The sequence below is a fragment of the Lissotriton vulgaris genome, chromosome 9 (genome assembly GCF_964263255.1).
Source record: "Lissotriton vulgaris chromosome 9, aLisVul1.2, whole genome shotgun sequence".
NCBI lineage: Eukaryota > Metazoa > Chordata > Amphibia > Caudata > Salamandridae > Lissotriton > Lissotriton vulgaris.
The window spans coordinates 869,588,159-869,607,335 of record NC_141697.1 but is presented as its reverse complement, the minus strand read 5'-3'; the positions used below and the strand labels follow the sequence as shown (position 1 = coordinate 869,607,335).

Sequence of the window (19,177 nt, the reverse complement as noted above, 5' to 3'; positions counted from 1 at the left end):
TGGACGGCACCCAGGTGATGTCCTTTACTTGCCGCACTGGTCTTGGCATCCTACAATGCTGCGCCAAAAAACTGGCGTGGGGCGCCCCGGGGGGGGGGGGGGGGGAGGCGGCGTGAACGGGCCTCCCCAGGTGGAGGCTCGTCTGCTGTAGTGGGGCTCCCCTTTACCGTTTCAGTTGCCATTCAGCGGTTTTCCGCCCGCTTTTGCTGCACTGTGCCTCATCCGCCATTCAGCTGTTTACCGCCCGCTCTTGCGGCTACAGCGTCTCGCTCACCATCTAGTTGAATTGCTCCCACTCTTGCGGTGCAGGACTCTTAAAATGGCGGCCGGCTCTTCGGATTTGGGCCTGGTCCACTAAAATGGCCCTGGGACACCTTCGAACTCGGACGCTTGTCTGCTAGGGCTTGGGCCCCATTCTCGAAAGCGTCCCCTCAGCCTTGAAGATTCTACAAAAGTCTTGGGGGCCCCCGACTCCCGCAGGCTTCCGGTGGGGAGCGGCTGCCATGATTGCTTGCGGAATGGCCACGACGGAGCTACGAGATGGTGGTGCTCTCATGCTGACGCCAGCTTCAGTCTGAAACATCCAGAAACACTGTAGACTATCAATTCGATGAATTCCGGTGGAGCCTCAACATGACCCGGTAGGGAAGAACTTGCCCTCCCCTCTTTTGACTGATGGTTCTTGTTACCTGTCCCCTCTGTTGTCATCTAACGGAACCTTTTTGGATTGCAGAGTGAGAAAAAAAAAGGTGGGGCTTTCATCGTTTGGGAAAAAAAATGTTTCAATTCAATGAAAAGTGTTATTTTTAGGTCATATGATCAAGCATTTCATCATTAGGAAAACAAAAGTAAAATGAACCAATGAAAAGTTTTATAAATAAGTCACATGATCTGTTATGCGGCTTTGGAAGTCACATGATCTGTTATGCGGCTTTGGGCTATAAAAAGCCTACAAAATCCGTTGGCCTGTGAGGCGGCGTCAGTAGCGGACCGATGTGCGAATAGGCAGAAGGCAGCACAACGCGTCGAGATCCGGATGACACCGAGCTCTTTCGGCTACTGTTTGTGGTTTTGGAAAGAAAACCGGTAATTCCACTGACTGATTGATGTGGAATGCTGAAATAACCTTCGGTAAGAATTTTGGGTTTGTTCTAAGAACCACTTTATTTTGGTGTAGCTGCATAAATGGTTCTTGAATCGTAAAAGCCTGCAGCTCACTTACTCTTCTGAGTGACGTGATAGCTATGAGGAAGGCCACCTTCCATGTGAGGAATTGTATTTCACATCTATGCATTGGTTCAAAGGGTGGCCCCATTAGTCTGGTAAGCACTATGTTGAGATTCCAGACTGGGGAAGGTGGTCTTCTTGGTGGAATGACTCTTTTGAGTCCTTCCATGAAAGCTTTAATTGCTGGTACTCTAAACAGTGACAGATGTTGCCTGTTTTGTAGGTACGCCGCTATGGCTGTGAGATGAACTCTGATAGAGGTATATGCTAGGTTACATTGCTGTAGGTGTAATAGATAGCAAATGATTTGTTTAGTGGATGCGTCCAGAGGGTTGATGTGCTTACTGTTACAGTGTATAGCAAACCTCTTCCATTTTGCTGCATAGCATGCTCTGGTGGTAGGACGTCTTGCTTGTTTAATGATTTCCATGCATTCTGGTGGTAAATGTAAATACCCAAACTCTATGACCTCAGGAGCCAGATCGCTAGGTTCAGTTGTTTGGGATCTGGGTGCATTATTTCTCCATGGTTCTGTGTAAGATGCATGGGTAGTAACCTTAGTTTTTGATGTGGTACTTGTGAGAGTTGTAGCAGCGTGGTGAACCACGGCTGTCTTGCCCACGTGGGTGCCACTAGTATCATTGTCATTGAGTGTTGCTGTAGTTTCCGAACCAGTAATGGAATTAGTGGTAGAGGAGGGAACGCGTAAGCAAATTTGTTGGACCAATTTATCCACAGTGCGTTGCCCTGGGACCTTTGGTGTGGGTACCTGGATGCGAATTCTTTGCATTTTGCGTTCTGATGATTGGCAAACAGATCTATCTGTGGTTGCCCCCATTTTTGGAAGAATGGCTGTAGTATTTGGTCGTGCAGCTCCCATTCGTGTACTTGTTCTGACTGTCTGCTTAGGATGTCTGCTATTTGATTTTGAACTCCTGGTAGGTGTTCCGCTAACAGGTAGATCTTTTGAGGAATGGCCCATCTCCATATGTCCTGTGCTAGTCTGGACAGTTGGAGAGAGTGTGTCCCCCCCTGTTTTTGAATATAATACATTGCAGTCATGTTGTCTGTTCTGATCAGGATTGCTTTTCCTGCTATTTGTATTAGGAAAGCCTTTAGTGCTAGAAATATTGCTAATAGTTCTAGTTGGTTGATGTGCAGTTTCTTTTGCTGCACACTCCACTTCCCCTGTACTGTGTATCTGTCCATGTGCGCTCCCCATCCGGAGAGCGATGCGTCCGCTGTTATCGTCACTTGTGGAACTGGCTCTAGGAACGACCGTCCCTTGGAAATGTTTTCTGTGTTCCACCACTTCAGAGAGCGATGCGTCCGGTCGTTTACCAACACCAGATCTGTAATCTGACCTTGAGCCTGATTCCACTGTGTCGCTAGACACTCTTGTAGTGGGCGCATTTGTAGTCTGGCATGTGGTATTAGCTGTATGCAGGAGGACATCATGCCTAATAGTTGCATAAACACTCGTGCTGGTAGTAAGTGTTGTGGTTGAAATCTTTGTATTAACCCGACCATTGTCTGTACTCTGATTGGGTTGGGGTATGCTATTGCCTTCTCTGTGTCTACTGTAGCCCCCAGGTATTGCTGAATCTGGTTTGGTTGCAGGTGTGATTTTTTGTAGTTCACCGTGAACCCTAGGTGGTGCAGCAATTGGATTGTCTTCTGTGTGTTGTGAAGACATTCTTCCTTTGACTTTGCCTTTATTAGCCAATCGTCCAAGTATGGGAAGACATGTATTTGTTGTCTTCTTAGGTGTGCTGCCACCACAGCTAGACATTTTGTGAAAACTCTTGGTGCTGTTGTGACACCGAACGGAAGGACTTTGAACTGATAGTGTTGTCCTTGTAACACAAACCTTAGGTATTTCCTGTGGGCTTTGTGAATTGGGATATGAAAGTAAGCGTCTTTTAGATCCAGTGTAGAAAGACAGTCCCCTTTCTTCAGTAAAGGGAGTACTTGTTGGAGCGTGACCATGTGGAAGTGCTCTGAATTTATGTACGCATTGAGAGGTCTGAGGTCTAATATCGGTCTTAGGGACCCGTCCTTTTTGGGGATCAGGAAGTATAGAGAGTATACTCCCGTTCCTTGTTGATCCTTTGGTACCTTCTCTATTGCATGCTTTTGTAGAAGTGCTAGGACTTCTTCTCTTAACAATGTTAGATGATCTTGACTCATTGGACGCTGTTTGGGGGGGATGTTTGGTGGGGTAGCTGTGAGTTCTAGGCAATAACCATGTTGGATAATTTGTCTCACCCACTTGTCTGACGTGATGTTTTCCCAGACAGGTAGGAACTGTGATAGACGTCCCCCGACCGGTGTTATGTGGTCTGGGGGGAGTTCTATGAAGTCACTGTTTTGGTGTTGAGGCGTTGCGGTTGTTATTATTTCCGCGGCCTCTACCCTTATTGTTGTTACCTCTGTAACTCCCTCTTGAATTACCTCTGGGTGATGTTGGTGTGACAGATGTGGTTTGCTGATTTGTTCCTGTGTTCTTTGAGCCCCCTCTATAGGTGGATCTACGAAAGGAACCTCTGTGTGTTGGCTGTTGCAATGCTCCCATTGACTTAGCCGTTTCCGTATCTTTCTTCATTTTTTCTAATGTCTCGTCTGTGCTTGAACCAAACAATGTTTTTTGATCAAATGGTTTGTTCAGTAGGGCCGTTTGTACTTCTTGTTTGAATCCTGAGATTCTAAGCCATGCATGCCTTCTTAGCATGACACTCGTGTTAATAGACCTTGCTGCAGTGTCTGCTGCGTCTAATGCACACTTAATGGAAGTATTGGTTATTATTTTACCTTCCTGTATTAATTGATCTGCCTTTTTCTGGTGTTCTTTTGGGAGATGTATGAGAAGTTTCTCTAACTCATCGTAATGTGCCCTGTCATACCGTGCGAGTAGTGCTTGTGTATTTGCTATACGCCAGCTATTCGCTGCCTGTGATGCTACTCTTTTGCCTGATGCATCTATCAGCTTTGATTCTTTATCTGGTGGAGGTGCCTCTCCTGTAGATAATGAGTTTGCTCTTTTACGAGCGTTTGAGACCACCAGCGAGTCTAGAGGTACATGTCCTTTAATAAAAATTGGGTCCTTTGGAGCCGCTTTGTATTTTTTATCAATTCTTGGGTTTAACACCCTGGCTCTCACTGGGTTTTCGAATATTTCCTCTGTGTGAGTAAGAAGACCCTTTAACATAGGAAGAGTACCTGATGTTCTTTGTGCATTAGGTAGAGTCTCTAACAAGAAATCTTCTATTTGAGGTTCTGTATGCATGTCTAACTTGTGATATTTTGCTGCCCTATTAATTAGCTGCACAAAGCCTGTGTTATCATCAGGTGGTGAAGACTTTGAGGGATATAGTTCTGGGTCATTGTCCTCATCTGACCCTACATCATAATTTTCCCATGGGTCCTCCTCATCTGGGATGGTTTCATCATCCCCCTGAGGTTCTCCCTCCCCTAGATCACTGTCTACATCTGACTGAGGTGTAGCTGGTCTTGGTGTGGAAGGTGTAGGAATATTTGGCCTATTGTGAGGAATAGGAGAAGAGGGTGTGACCCTAGGACGAGGAGAAGCAGGAGGAGTTATATTAGTCCCCATTGTTCTCTTCTTTGGAGGAAGAGGTTTATCTTCTGATTGTTCACTCTTTCTCTTCTTTGTGACCACTTTCCCAGTTTGTGGATCAATAAACAAGATCTTTTGTTTTGGATCTGTCTGTTGCTCCTGCATCGGTACCGAAGGTGTTGGTTCCGAGAGGTGCTTTTGTTTTCGATCGTCAGATCTTGTTGTTTTCGGCACCGAATGTTTGCTCGATTCCGACTTTCTTGGTATCGAGTGTCTTTTGGGCGATAAGGAATATTTATGTTTCGACATGGAATGTTTCGGTACCGAGCTCTCCTTTGCATGTAGCCTCGGTGTCGAAGTCGATGTCGCCCTTTTGTCGGATCCGACATGGTGGGAGTCCGAGTGTTTCGGTTTCACTTTCGGTTTCGTTGCCGGGCCCGAGGGCGGGGCGTCGGAAACTTTTTTCAGCGGTTTGACCGGGCCCGAGGGCGGGGTCGTTACCGCACGGGGTCGGTTTTTCGGTAAGGGGACGTCGTCACTCACGGTTTGTTGATCGATGAGTTCCTCAGTCTCCGACTGGTCCCCTTCCTACCCCGACTGTTCTTCTTCTTCTTCCTCGATTTCGATTTGGTCGTCTCCGAACAACTCCGGGATCGCTTCCGCCTGCATTCTGGAAACCTCGTGTCTTCGAGCTCGACGATTTCTAATCGTTAGCTTGGAGGAGAATGCTGCGCAGGCTTCACAGTCCCTGGATTCGTGTTCCGGTGACAGACAGAGGTTGCACACCTCGTGTAGGTCCTTGTGTGGGAACTTAGCACCACACTTTGGACATTTTTTGAATGGAGTCCTTTCCATGGACTCCGGGCTTGACTGCGCCGAGAAAGGTCTCCTGTTCTTCGACGTAGATCCAAGTTTTTCTCTTTGATTTTTAATTTGCAATGCGTCGGAATGGAGATGAACGCGTTCGATAACAATACCGTCGAATTGGAAAGGGAATACGCGCCGATAAATCACTTTCTTTCGAAGTTGATCTGGAGCGTCTCGATCCTCATCCGAACCCGATGGCGGAAAAAAACAATCTAAGGATGGAGCCGATGCCCATGCGCACTACCAACTAAGGGAGGAGTCACCAAGATACAAAAGACTCTCCAAGAGAAAAACAAAGTGCAATCATCCGAGCCCAACACCAGATGGCGATCTATTCATAATGTACCATCTGCAGCCCATATGCCTCGAACATCATATTATTGGTGTAACACCAAAGTGTCTTTTTTCAGTCAATACTGCAACACTCCTCTATTTAGGCAAAGGGGCATATTTATGAGAGGGTTGAATCACATTTGCACCATGCTACATGGTACATGGCTGACGCAAACCTCTATATCAGATTATTGGCTTTGAGTGGCTCCAAAAATCTGGAGTAATGCGACGGAGCGAAATCACTGCATTGCGTTACTCTGCCCTGGTAAGACGTTCCATGGGCATTGCAAAGGTGTTCCTACACAACTCACATGGTCTTTGACACATTCTCAGATTTAGAAGACTTTGTAAGCCTGGGAATACACCAAAAAGATAAGCCTCCCATGAGAGGCGTAACAAGGAGCAATATATTTATTTCTCCTTGTTACTTCCTCTTTGTATGTGTGCTGCAGGATATATGGGTATGCCTCTCAGGATCTTTCTTGTGCAGGAAGGTGTGCCTTCCTGCACAAAACAATTCTGCATGCAACACAGACACCCTTGCACCATGGTGCAAGGGTGCCTGCATTGACACTAGGAAGCCCATTGTGTGCCATAGCAGGGGGACATGTCAGAAATGCACTATATTCCTTATATACAGCACATTCCTGCCCTTTCCCTGTGATGCAGTGCAGGGTAGCAAGGTAACTTGCAGTGCCACATATCTCGTAAATAAGGCCCAGATTGTATAAAGAAACCGTACGTTTATTCGGTGTGATACACTTTACAACATAAAATTGCACGGTCTACGAGCTAACGTAGCCTAACAATTTCCCACTATGAATGACAAAACCTTCATCCGTCATATTCTCTTTTGTCACCAGAACTGCAGAGATGTAGAATAAGTCAATCTGTAAGCTGACAAAGCCAACCCTTACAAAATAAACTAACTTTATTACAGACAATAGTTACATTTGGAATGTTTACAGGTGAGGTTGCACTCATCAACAAATATAGCAATTCATAAGGTATCCATGACTACAAGTGTAATTTTTAGAAAGTCTAGGCTGATTTTAATTTGAGCAACAGAGAAGTTGGATCAGGAAGAAATTATAGAGGAGGCATGGATCAGAGTACTACATTTGCAATAAACATTTCAAATGAAATCTCTAATTTCCTATCAAGGACAGCCCTGGATCTAATAAAACAGATAGTAGCTGCACCACTGAGTAAAAATATTTCATCTCTCTTGCTACTTTGAAGCAGCTAGTCGCCTTATTGGTGTTTGATGTATTTTCCATGCAGTGTGTGATCATTGCTATCATGAAAGAGGAGTGCAATACTTTGGTGGACTTGGAGGTTACTATTCTCATTTGTTACAAAATCATAGGAGTCTTGGATTGAATTTGCTTCTATCCTGTATGACATAACTAGTGACCTTTGAATACATATGAAATCTCTATTAAAGCGAGAGAATTTGCATAAGATCCTCGTTACACCCCAACCCACATAATGCTCCATTAAACAGCTTATCTGTTTAAGCGGGGTATGGCTCTGAGCTGGTAAGAGCGCGGTAAGTGTCCGGCCGAGCTGCAATCAGGCGTCAGATCCACATCCTCGTGACACGTGAGTGGTTTTAAATTAAAGTTCTGCAGGATTGTGGTGATGAACAAAAAGAGCTCCATGCGGGCAAGCCCCTCTCCCAAACAGTTCCGCTTTCCTGGAGAAAAAAAAATTACAAATTAGTTAAAAACTGCATTTTGCATGATTGTCAGGCCAAACAAATGTCATACAGTGTCAAATGAGAGGTTTTTAAGCAACAGGGCAAGTTTTTCTAAATTTTACCAAAACCTTGAAATTGAATTATCGGACGAAAATGCACGTGACTCACAATGCAATTTTATATTACATAGAAAATAACACTTTCTTTTAAACTCTGCTGAAACTGGGATTCATAATTTCTGAAAATTATGGGATTCCGATGAATTATGGTAAAGAATTCACTGGTCGAATTCCTGTGGATATGAGGTTTTCAGTCTATTGCTGTTTGTGCAATAGTAGTAGCTACATTTGAAATGGATTTGTGATTTTTTTTTATTGTTTATACTTCCAGACCAAACTAGTTTGTGATTTGGGTATACAACCAAATGCATGCTGCTCATAAAATGTAAAATACAAGAGCAGGCAAACCAACACATGTTACCACAATATAAATAATGCATCAATTCAAGGCATCTATAATAACATACAGAGATTTGTGGTTCTTTGCCATTACAGCATGCCCCGCCAAAAATAAGGGCTTTATGGAACAGTGACAGCACCATCAAGGATCCTAATTTCTTTGTTAGACATGTCTGGGGACAATACTGATAATATACAGTTCCACACACCTGTACAGCAGTTTCTCAAATACTTTTTTCAGCTCAATGTAGCAAATGCATCTCTTAGTAGAGCTGCAAACTTTGATTAATAGCAGAATTTTTCCGTAGATGTACCAAACCCATTCCAATAAAAAAAAAGTTCGTAGAAAAGATATTTCGCGGTAACTAGGAACAAGTATTTAATTCCGAAAATTCATCAAAAAGATTACACTTTCAAAAGCCAAAAAGCTAATGAAATGAGGCATTCCTCGGCGTCAGCAAGCACTGAAAGTGGAAGTCCCCGAGAAGCCTGGCATGAGGGCTATTTACAAACTTCAGCTAATCCCAACCAAAAGCCACAACCACTACTATTCCTTCACATCTTCATTTGGAGAAATACGTCTTGACTATGATTCCTAACTGTGTAGTTAGATCGAGTCAGTATCACAATGTTCCAAAAATGTTAATATTTTTCTTTATGTAACTATCAAAAGAAGATTGTGCGGGAAGACAGTGCTGCTCCTCTTCAGGAAGTGGGTGTCTCATTTACTAGGACCTCAGGCTTCCCTGTTCGGTCTCATGCATGCTTCAATCATCAGGTCTCTTGACTCAGTGGACAACTGATTCAGCGCCTCTGTGATACAAAGGGATGCCTGCATGTATTCAACATAATTACTGAATTCCAGGTGTTGTTCCCTAAGCAGATTCTGTAATGGTTGCACATAAGCATCAAACAAGAGTGAGAATGGCAATCTCTGTGGAACAGCATTGATGTTGGGATGGAAACAATTATCACCCCTTCTGTTTCGCACTGTGAATACATTTAGATAAAAAAGAGAGGAACTTCCCAAAAGCCCTGTCAAGGACCTACGTGATCACCTATAGTAGAATAAACCACTTGTAAAGGAGGTAGAATACTCAAGTAAATCAACAAAGTCTGACAGCCACGATCATAAGAAAGAGCTAATCAAAGATGATTTTCAAGGTCAAATCTAATTTGTCTAATTTGGTCTAATCTCTAATTGGAGAAGTTTTAACGACTTGTACCTCCGCATAACGGTCCCTATTCTCAAACTGCATTTTGTAGTACATTTGGGGCCAGATGTACAACCCTTTTGGCAGTTGCACATGGTAATTTGGGCTATTTGCGACCGCTAAAAAGGGTTGTAGCATGTCCAAACCCTATTTTGCCAGTCCGTAAACTATTACCGACTCGCAAAATTGGGTTTATGAGTCGCTATTAGGAAGGGGTGTGCAAAGGGCATCCCTCCGTGATATCGAGTCGCAGGGGGACGTATGATTATTTTGCAACTGCAAAAGCAATCACAAATCATTCACAGTTACCACCAATTTCAAATTTGTGGTAAGCCAGTGGCAAATTGGAAGAGGTCCCCCGGGGACTCCTTCTCCGTTCTGTTTCGCAGCGAAAATATCTTTTACGACCAGGCAGCAGTCCTGCGGACCACTGCATGCTCTTAACAAATTAAAAGAAAACTTTTGATTTTTTTCTTTTTAAATGCATCCATATTACTTTAAGGAAAACGTGCTGCATTGGAAAAAAAATTATGCTTTATTTAGTGATTGTAGTCCATTCCCAGCGCGTGACAATTTGCAACAAGCCTTGTGAATATTGATGAGGCTGGTCATATGCGACCTCATTGGGAATCCCTAAATGTGTCTGAGACACATTGGTACATTAAGTTTAGTGAGTTGCAAAAAAACGCAATTTGCAGCCTGCAAAACAGAATGGTCGTACATCTGGCCCTTGGTAGTAAAGCAATAGTACTGCCAAAGTATTACAACATGCTATTCACAAACCTATGGATGTAAATCTCCACCTTTTCTCTCTTTTCTACAGGAAGATCCTCCTATATGTACGTTTACTACATAGTAGAAAATATGGAAGGGGACCAACGGGAGTGGCTGGAGACACGTTTTAGAAATTGACTACATTTGTTTTAATTAATCGTATACATCACTTTTAAAAACTATAATACAAAATAAATAGAACTTTTTTACTCTTGGTGCAATTCTTTAAAATTGAAAACTAAAAAAATAGTGTAAATTGAATTTAATATATCAAAAATATTTAAAGTTTACATTTTAATTTAAATTAGATTATTGATGCTGTAAGTTTTTTATGTTGTTCTACATTTGATATAAAAGTAAAAAAAACTTACATTACTATTTAATCTAAAAATATTTGTACTAACTTTTTAAATTTTAATAAACGTTTTTGCTTTTATCTATCCTTTGTCATATGGGGATTTCAGCCCCAGGGTTTCAGATATCCCTATGTTAAAGAAAAGGGAAAACTGAAAAGGTTTCTTAATCTTGAAAAAAATATAGTTAAATAATAATTTAATTCATGTTATATGTTTGTTTCAAATGTAAAACAAAATAAAAAAATGCTACTATTAAAAATTCACTATTGACTAAATTGTGAATTAAATGTTTATTTAGTTTAAAAACATTACAGTATATCACATGTTTAAATACTTTTTTAATTCCTACCTAAAATACGTTTTTTATAATTGTTTATTATGTATTAAAAATAGAACAATTTATGTATAGAATAAATGTAATGATTTTAAAAAAAATGTACTTACATTTATTTTTAAATTTAAAAAGTTAAAATATACATATATATATTACCCAGTGTGCTTATATACACACACACACATGTTATATATGTATACATATATACACACATGCAAGCAAACACATATATATACATATATACATATGCTCGGAGGATGAAGTTCACTTGTGTCCTGAGGTCCTCAGGACCCAAGAGGACCTCATCGCCCCACAGTAGTGGGCCAAAAGCCGCATTTACAGAGTTGTGTAAAAAGGGGCCTTCGGCTTGGAACACCTCTCTGCAACGCAGCTCTGGCAAGTTGTAAGTTGGGGGATTAAGTCCCCTTGAATCCTAAGGGTCCCTGGGGGCCAACTAGCCCACCAGGTACCTCCAGTTCAAGGGAACTTAATAGGGACGTTATAGTAGAAATTAACATTTAAAAAACCTTAGAATTCACTGAAAAAAACATAGGTTTTATGGACGTTATAGTTAGAAATTAGCATTTAAAAAACCTTAGAAATTCACTGAAAAAACCACAGGTATCAGGGACGTTATAGTTAGTTGAACATTTGACTCGTACAAAACCAGTGAAATTCGGCCGTTATAGTTAGTTCTGCTAACTATAATTCATGCCCCCTCAATGCACTGCTGATGATGTTACATATTACATCACTCATGACAAGGTCAGTGACATCACTGATGACATCACTGATGACATTTCAAATGACATGACTGATGACATCATCCACATGATAATTTGATGCATCTTTTCACACACTAATATAACCTTTGATACACCCACTCTAAATTACAGACTGCCATTCTCAAAACCATAGACACTCCAACATCAATAAATACACACTCACTCACTGATTCTTATGTCTACACACCCATCCACTCACTCACCCATACAGTCAGTCATACTTTCGGTCACTCATCAAATGTGGCAGAAAAAGCTCCTTTTTATTTATATTTCCACATGCTTTATTGGTTAATGGGCCCCAGTGGGCCCCGCCCAGTGTGTTCAACAGTTCTCATGCATGCTGGGACATGTGGTCCCTTTTCTCAAGCAAATTGTTACCATTATTTGGTTTCTGCTGCACTTTTTATATTAAAAGGAACCACATGTCACATTTGTTTTACAAACCAGCCTATTAGTAAGAGGCGTATTAGCCTTGAAACGCGTCAGGCATCAGAGATTAACATCGGTGTGCCAAAGGAAGCCAGCAGGAGAGGCAAGATAGTCGGAGCGTTGAGTGTGCCTTTTCAAGCTTTCTGGAAATTGTTTTTTTAAAACAGCTGCAACACATCTCTGATCAAAAGAACTGGAAAGACCAGAAGAGAAGACTGTCATTCATATGTATGCTGCAAGAATTCCGATTTGACTGACACATGTCTCCATCAAAGCCTTGGCTGCCCCAAAGGCCCAGGTGTGTCACTGACAGATAAGGGCAGATCTGTCCGGATTACACCAGCTGAGATTCCGTGCTTGTTTGAACTGATCAATTATGACTGTAAAGTGAAGACGGTGATAGGGTTAGAGGAAGCTGAAGAGGCCAGTAACCCAATAGCAAGGGCACCATTTCATCAACTGGGCCTTGTGAAACATCTTCTTTATCTGTGTGGAGTGAAGAATTCCCCTATGGATGGAGGGAGATGTGTGCTACTGTAGAAGGGACCAAGAGTGAGTGCCAAAGGACATTTTGCTCTGGACCTGGTTGGAGGTTGTAGGGAGCCACTGCAACTCAAAACCATGAACTGTAATCTGAGGAACCAGTTCTTTCTATCTCTGGAGCTGAAAGCCTCAAATTTGCTATCTCCTTCTCTCCCACTAATACTCTTTCGGGAATCCTGATCTATAGACCTTACGGTCAATTCTGTGAAGACCTTTCTGGCACAGCTATTAACTATGCTAGTACTTCTCCCAATGTTACCATCCTGGGAGATTTTAATATCCACGCAGATGAAATAGATGCACCGTCCTCTATTAAACTGATTACCGGTCTGGAAGTTATCCATCTAAAACAACTAGTTACCGACCCAACACATTCTGCAGGACACATCCTTGATCATTGTTATACTAACGTCGAGTCCCTTAGTTATGACGATGTGATTCGGATCCCCTGGTCTGACCATTCACTATTATTGTTCTCCTTGCCCTCTCAGAGCCAACCCGGACATGCCAAACTCACGAAACAGTCATGTCGGAGGTGGTCCAAACTCCCCATCGAAACTTGGGACACCAATCTTAAAAATACCCTTCCCAAAATCCCCTCTGAGCCGGTGGAAGCCGATAGGTCCTTCAATCGATGGGTGGAGGCATCCTTGGATCTTTCCCTTCCGAAGGTGGAACTTACCCACAGAAGTGGTAAGAACAAGAAGGCCTGGTACACTCAGGACTTGAAACTATTGAAGCTCGCTTGCAAGCAACAAGAAAGGAAGTGGAGAAAACACTACTCCGAAAATGATAAAGTCAACTATAAACTTGCCCTAAAAAGGTATAAGGAGGAGATTAAAATTACCCAATCTAATTATTTTCAGACCAAAATTAGCATGGCTGCCAATTCACCTAGAGAAATCTTTAAATTTTTTAAATCTTTGGTCGCCCCTCCTACCCCTATTGAAGACCCAGGACTTGCCCAGGCACGTTGTGAGGAACTTGCCAAATTCTTCCTCAACAAAGTAGCTACCATATACTCCTCTTTTCAGCATTCTCCCACTGGACCCCCCCCGGCTTCTCATATGGCTCAAATCCAACTTAATGAATTCCATCCTGTAGACCTCTCGACTACTCAGAGTCTCCTAAGGAACTTAAAATCAGGCTCCCCGAATGACTCTTCACCCCTTACCAAATTAAATCTAGTATCAGACACTGTGGCTCCAGTCATTCAGGAAGTGATCAATGACTCGTTGACCTCAGGCCTGGTGCCGCCAACCTGGAAGCAGACCAAAGTTAAGGCCCTGTTGAAAAAACCCAACCTTAACCCTGAAGATTGGGCAAACTATCGCCCCATCTCTCTTCTGCCCACTGTTAGTAAACTCACAGAGAAGTATGTCAATTCTTTGTTGGCTACCTTTCTTGAGGATAACAACCTCTTTCACACGACGCAGACAGGGTTTAGGAGAAATCAAGGCACCGAAACAGCGCTCATTGCAGTGGTTGAGAAGGCAAGGAAGATCGTAGACAGTGGGAATCATGCGGCCATACTATCATTAGATCTTAGCGCGGCCTTCGACACCGTCAACCACTCCATTCTACTTCATAGGGTGGAGGAAGCCGGTGTCTCGGGCCGCGCACTACAGTGGCTGCAATCCTTTCTGGCTGATAGGACCTTTGTGGTATTTGAAAATGAAGCCTCCTCCCCTCAAATGTGTCTTAACTGCGGGGTACCCCAGGGCTCATCCATCAGCCCCACCTTATTTAATATCTATATGAGGCCATTGGCTGAGGTGGTGCTTCCCTGGGGAATACAACTTGTTACATACGCAGATGACACACAACTCATCTCACTATCTACCAATGATGCCCCTTTTGAAAGACTCTCCAGCTGCCTTAATAAAGTTCAGGAATGGATGGATGAATCCTTCCTTAAACTTAACGGGTCAAAAACTGAGGTGATGATGCTGGGACATAAAGCACCTATCAAAGTGGATGGTTGGTGGCCGGACAATCTGGGCCAACCGCCCAAACCTAAGACCCAAATTAAGAGCCTTGGGGTATGGATTGACCCAGCTCTTAATTTTTCTGTGCAGGCCCTGAAGGTAGCTGCCACATGCTACGCACTTATGAGGCTTTTGAGGAAAATTATCGTTCTTCTCCCCTTTGAAGCCAGACGGATTCTAGTGCAGGCGTTGATTTTATCACGCCTGGACTATTCTAATGCACTTTATCTGGGCTCCCCCCAAGGGACAATCAGGACACTGCAGACTGTTCAGAATTGTGCTGCACGTATGCTGCTGAACATTCCACGAAGAACATCTGCCAAACCTGCACTTCGCCAGTTGCACTGGCTTCCAGTGCAACAGAGGATCGAATTTAAAACCTTGGTGACGGTCCACAAAGTAATCCATAAAAAAGCACCCCTATTGATACAATCTTTTTTTTGTCCTCACCTCCCTAGCTGGGAATTAAGATCCTCCAACAAGAACCTTCTCTCAATTCCTAAAATTAGAAAGGTGCGGATGGGTGGCCGACGCTTCTCCCTACAGGCTTCAAGACTCTGGAACAATCTGCCACTCGATCTGAGAATGGAAAGTAACCATCTTAGTTTCGGGAAGTCATTGAAAACCCTGCTGTTTGTCTGAATTTGGTGAATGACTGTTTATCTATTTTATATTGAGGGTGGAAATCAATAGCTTACAATGCATTTACAATTAAGATCATATAGGTCCTAAACGCATGAAGTCCTGGCAGATTTTGACAAAGTCATTGATTCACCTAAAATAGAATCAAAATATGTGTTGAATCAGTAGTGGTTTTGACTCTGTGTGCGTTCATTGCTAAAGTTCCGGGCATTCTGTTAAGGAATTCTCTTGAGGATGGGATCTGTTGAGGGAGAGGGGTTACGGGGTGCCAGATTGCTGTGCTACTGCCCTTCTCGCTGGTGGGAATTCATTGATGACGTACCTGCTGAGAACGGCATGAAGGCATCTCTCTTCCTAAAGCAGCCGCTTTTGTCAAGGAATCGTTCTGGGATAAATTGATCTGGATTTTCAAATTGACTGTCATCCCTCAGGACCGTGGTCAGCAAGGGGTAGACATCGATACCCTGAAATGCAGAAAGTGTAGAAACATTTCATTAACAATTCCCGATTTTCGCATCCATCGTTATGGTTTTACTTAACTTGTTTTAGTTATTCTTCCTCACAGATAATTAATAATTATGAAATTTTAAATTGCATAACAAATGTTTACTTTTTGAATTGCTGCGAGAAAGGTAGATATTTGTTTTATTATTTTAAATTGTATTTTAGTGATTTTTACACAAAAAAGTCCTAAAAGAAAATCCACAAATATACCTTATTTTTAAATATGATTAAACCGTCATCTCAACATGAGTGAGCCAAGACTGAATCCGTACCCAGAGCACAAACCCAGTACTAGGTAAGCAAATGCATACTAAAAACCAGCACAATAATAAAAAAAGTTTAAAAATAGGAACACCATGCACTTATATCGAATTTCAGATAGTGACCCGCCACACTTGGATGATATGAATGGAATAAAGGTGTCGGCCATCTTGTAATAATAAAAGGTACACCTAAAGGACTAAAAGTGATCCTTTAATAAACAAGTAACAAAAAACAAATCAACCTAAAATGAGTACCAAAATAACCAACACCAAAAATAAAAAGAATATTTCAAAATGAACAAATAGGGAAGCACAGCAGTGTACTCACACCAAAATTTGACGATCTAAAAGGTGTAAAAGTGTGGGCCATCTTAAAATAATAAACGTCATCGCAATAATTTGAAGCGATCCGCAAAGCAGCTAATAACAGAAAAAGAGCCAACCTCATAGGAATACCAAAATCAATCTAAAGGTCAGCTTAATGGAACCATATGGGAAGCAACATGAAAACCAATGGCACTGCCTATATCATTGGACCTCAGTAGGTCCGGGCAACCAGCTGTATTTATAAACAGACATCTAGTGCTATGCCTCGTAAGGCATTTCAAAATACAGGGTGAAAATTAGAATTAAGAAGCAATGAAAATGTCCTTGTAACTTTTCTTTAGCATCCATACCCTGCAAACATTCTTGGAAAACGGTAAAAATCACATTCCTTATTGAGCCCTAGTTCCACTGTGCCTAGACACAATATCCATTTGCCTTCACATTGCCCCGAAGTCCGTTCTATATCCCCACCTTGAACATCAGCAGGCACCACATCTATATCATTAAACTTAAAAGATGATTTAATATCCCTGTAACATACTTGAGAGGACAAGGGATAGGCGATGCGTCTATTCCTATTTGCCCTAACAGGTTCTGATATCATTCGTCTAAACTCCCTCATGGTACTGCCAATATTTACCTTACCACAAGTGCATACTATGGCGTAAACCACAAATGTAATTTGCTAATTGATAAAAGCATTGATCTTGTGATTAAAGGATGTAGTGTACATGAAGGTAGTCATCATATTCATGCCTAAAGGACACATAGTACACATGGTGCAGGTGTAAACATCTTTCAGTTGTTGAGGCAGCCAGTTAGAAGAACTCTTGTTCCTGCCTGGGGGTATATAACAAGGGCTGACAATGTCCCTAATACTCTGAATCTTATTGTCTGAAATGTGAAACATATCCTCCAGAAAGTTAATCCTGGTCTTGTGTCAATTTATGGTGAATCAGATATTCCAGTTGTTACTGTTTAGATACTCAAGATAGCTCTTCATCTAGGAGTGAGACCCTGCCAATATACCTATGATATCATCTATGTAGTGTCCCCAAAAATGGACATATTCAGTTCATTCTGAAGCCACCGGGGCCCAGGCATGCACCTTCCACAAACTAGCCCATAAAAAGGTTGGCAGTAAGAGGGGACAAACCTGGACCCCATAGCAGGTCCTTGTGATTCCTGGAACCACTGTCCATCATACAAGAAAAATTGTTCCTCAAGATCAGATTTGACATTCCTATTAGCATTTGTGAATGCTCATACAGATTAGCATGCCTGGTAGACAGAAAGGACTCAAGAGCTCTCAAACCAAAACCTTCCTAATGCAGGTGTTTGGGTTTTCCACATCTAATGTCGCAAACATCATTCTGTCCAGATCCCATACCACAGCTTCAAATGTATTCAATACATCCAATGTATCTCGCACAAAAGAAGGTAGGTTGGTAACAAATGGCTTGAGAAAGATATCTACAAATTCAGAGATGTGTTCCATAGGGGAACCAATACCTTCTACAATGGAGCAGCCTGGTGGAAAGGGTGACTCCTTGTGTATCTTGGGCAGCAGGCATGGATATCGAAGAGAGTCAACCTTCAGGTATCTATATTCCAAATCCGTCAAAAGACATTTGTCATGCCAACTTGTCAATCTCTCATTATTGACAGACCTAACTGTTGTATTTGCATTGTATCCCAGAATCCTATAGCAGTTTTCATTATTTGCAAAATTTAGTATTCCATTTCCACCTTTATCTGCACTAACCCCTCCGGTTTGTCTTCTACTCCATTCTTGTGAAACTGATCTCAACTTTTAAAAAGCTATACAGATATCCTACATCATCCAGTCTATATGATCTATTTCTCTTCTCTTTAATCTGTTTTAAATACTTGAAGAACAATTATCTGTAAATATGCTATATACTCCATGGGATACTGATGAATCATTTCAGTTCACTCACTGCAATATCTAAACTTATATATTTTTAGATCTTATGGATGTTGCTTTTTTGTTAATTTACTTGTTTTTGATATTGAGTGATTGCTTATGCATTTTCAGGCTTGCTTTGTGAATCACATGATACCCACAGGACTTGTAGGTGCTACATAAAAACACAAAACTAAAATAAACAATCAAACACCAACATTCTAATGTTTGTCAACAATAAAACACATTGAACTTTCAGTATAATGCTCTTGAACTTGTACAAGATTGGAACCTCCCCAAAATTACCTGGTTAGGTCACCCCCACTCGTACTCTCAAGTACCACTGTGAGCCATAAAAATTCCCCATCCCCCGTAATGGAGTTGAGCCTTAGTGCTCTACCAGTTGAAGGTTTGACCAAGAAAATACCTAGACCAGAATAGAAGTACAACACTTACGTTGCTGTCATCTGAGGAAGAGGAGGTAGACTGCCCTGTGTCTTTAAATACTGAGTAGTTAGCACAAGAACTAAAACTCTAGTTGTGTAAGTTCTTACGTAAGGATCACTGCCTGAAACAGTGATCAGAGCCTCTTCAAGGCATAGGCTAAGTGGGCAACTTACAGATCCCTATTCTAAGGAGCACCTGATTATGTGATCATGAAAGTCAGTAGACTTCCTCTCTCTCTCCTTTCCTGTCTTTTCCATTCCTCTACCAATGACTCCCTTTTACTCTACTCATCCAAACTCACCACTCTCTACTTTTCTATCTACCTCTTTTCCTCTTCCCATCTATCTAATCATTTGCCATTTCTCTCTTCCTACCTTGCTCATCCCTTTTCTCTATAACTTCCTCTTATTTCCCTCTGTCAACATTGCTTCTCTTCACTTACCCTTCTTTTTCTAGCTCACCTTCCGATTTGTGATCTCT

At 42.0% G+C, this 19,177-nt stretch overlaps 1 protein-coding gene across 1 annotated transcript in view; it reads right to left on the bottom strand.

Moving 5' to 3' along the window:
- Positions 1-6,732: 6,732 nt before the first annotated feature.
- LOC147692397 (cytochrome P450 2A13-like) overlaps positions 6,733-19,177 on the bottom strand; it is a 326,869-nt gene continuing 314,424 nt past the window's right edge. Inside the window, exons 8-9 of the mRNA XM_086938614.1 lie at positions 15,552-15,693; positions 6,733-7,703 (exon numbers count right to left, since the gene is read on the bottom strand). Of these exons, the coding sequence (XP_086794740.1) occupies positions 7,513-7,703; positions 15,552-15,693 (333 nt within the window). The 3' untranslated portion in view covers positions 6,733-7,512. The remainder of the gene's footprint in view (positions 7,704-15,551; positions 15,694-19,177) is intronic.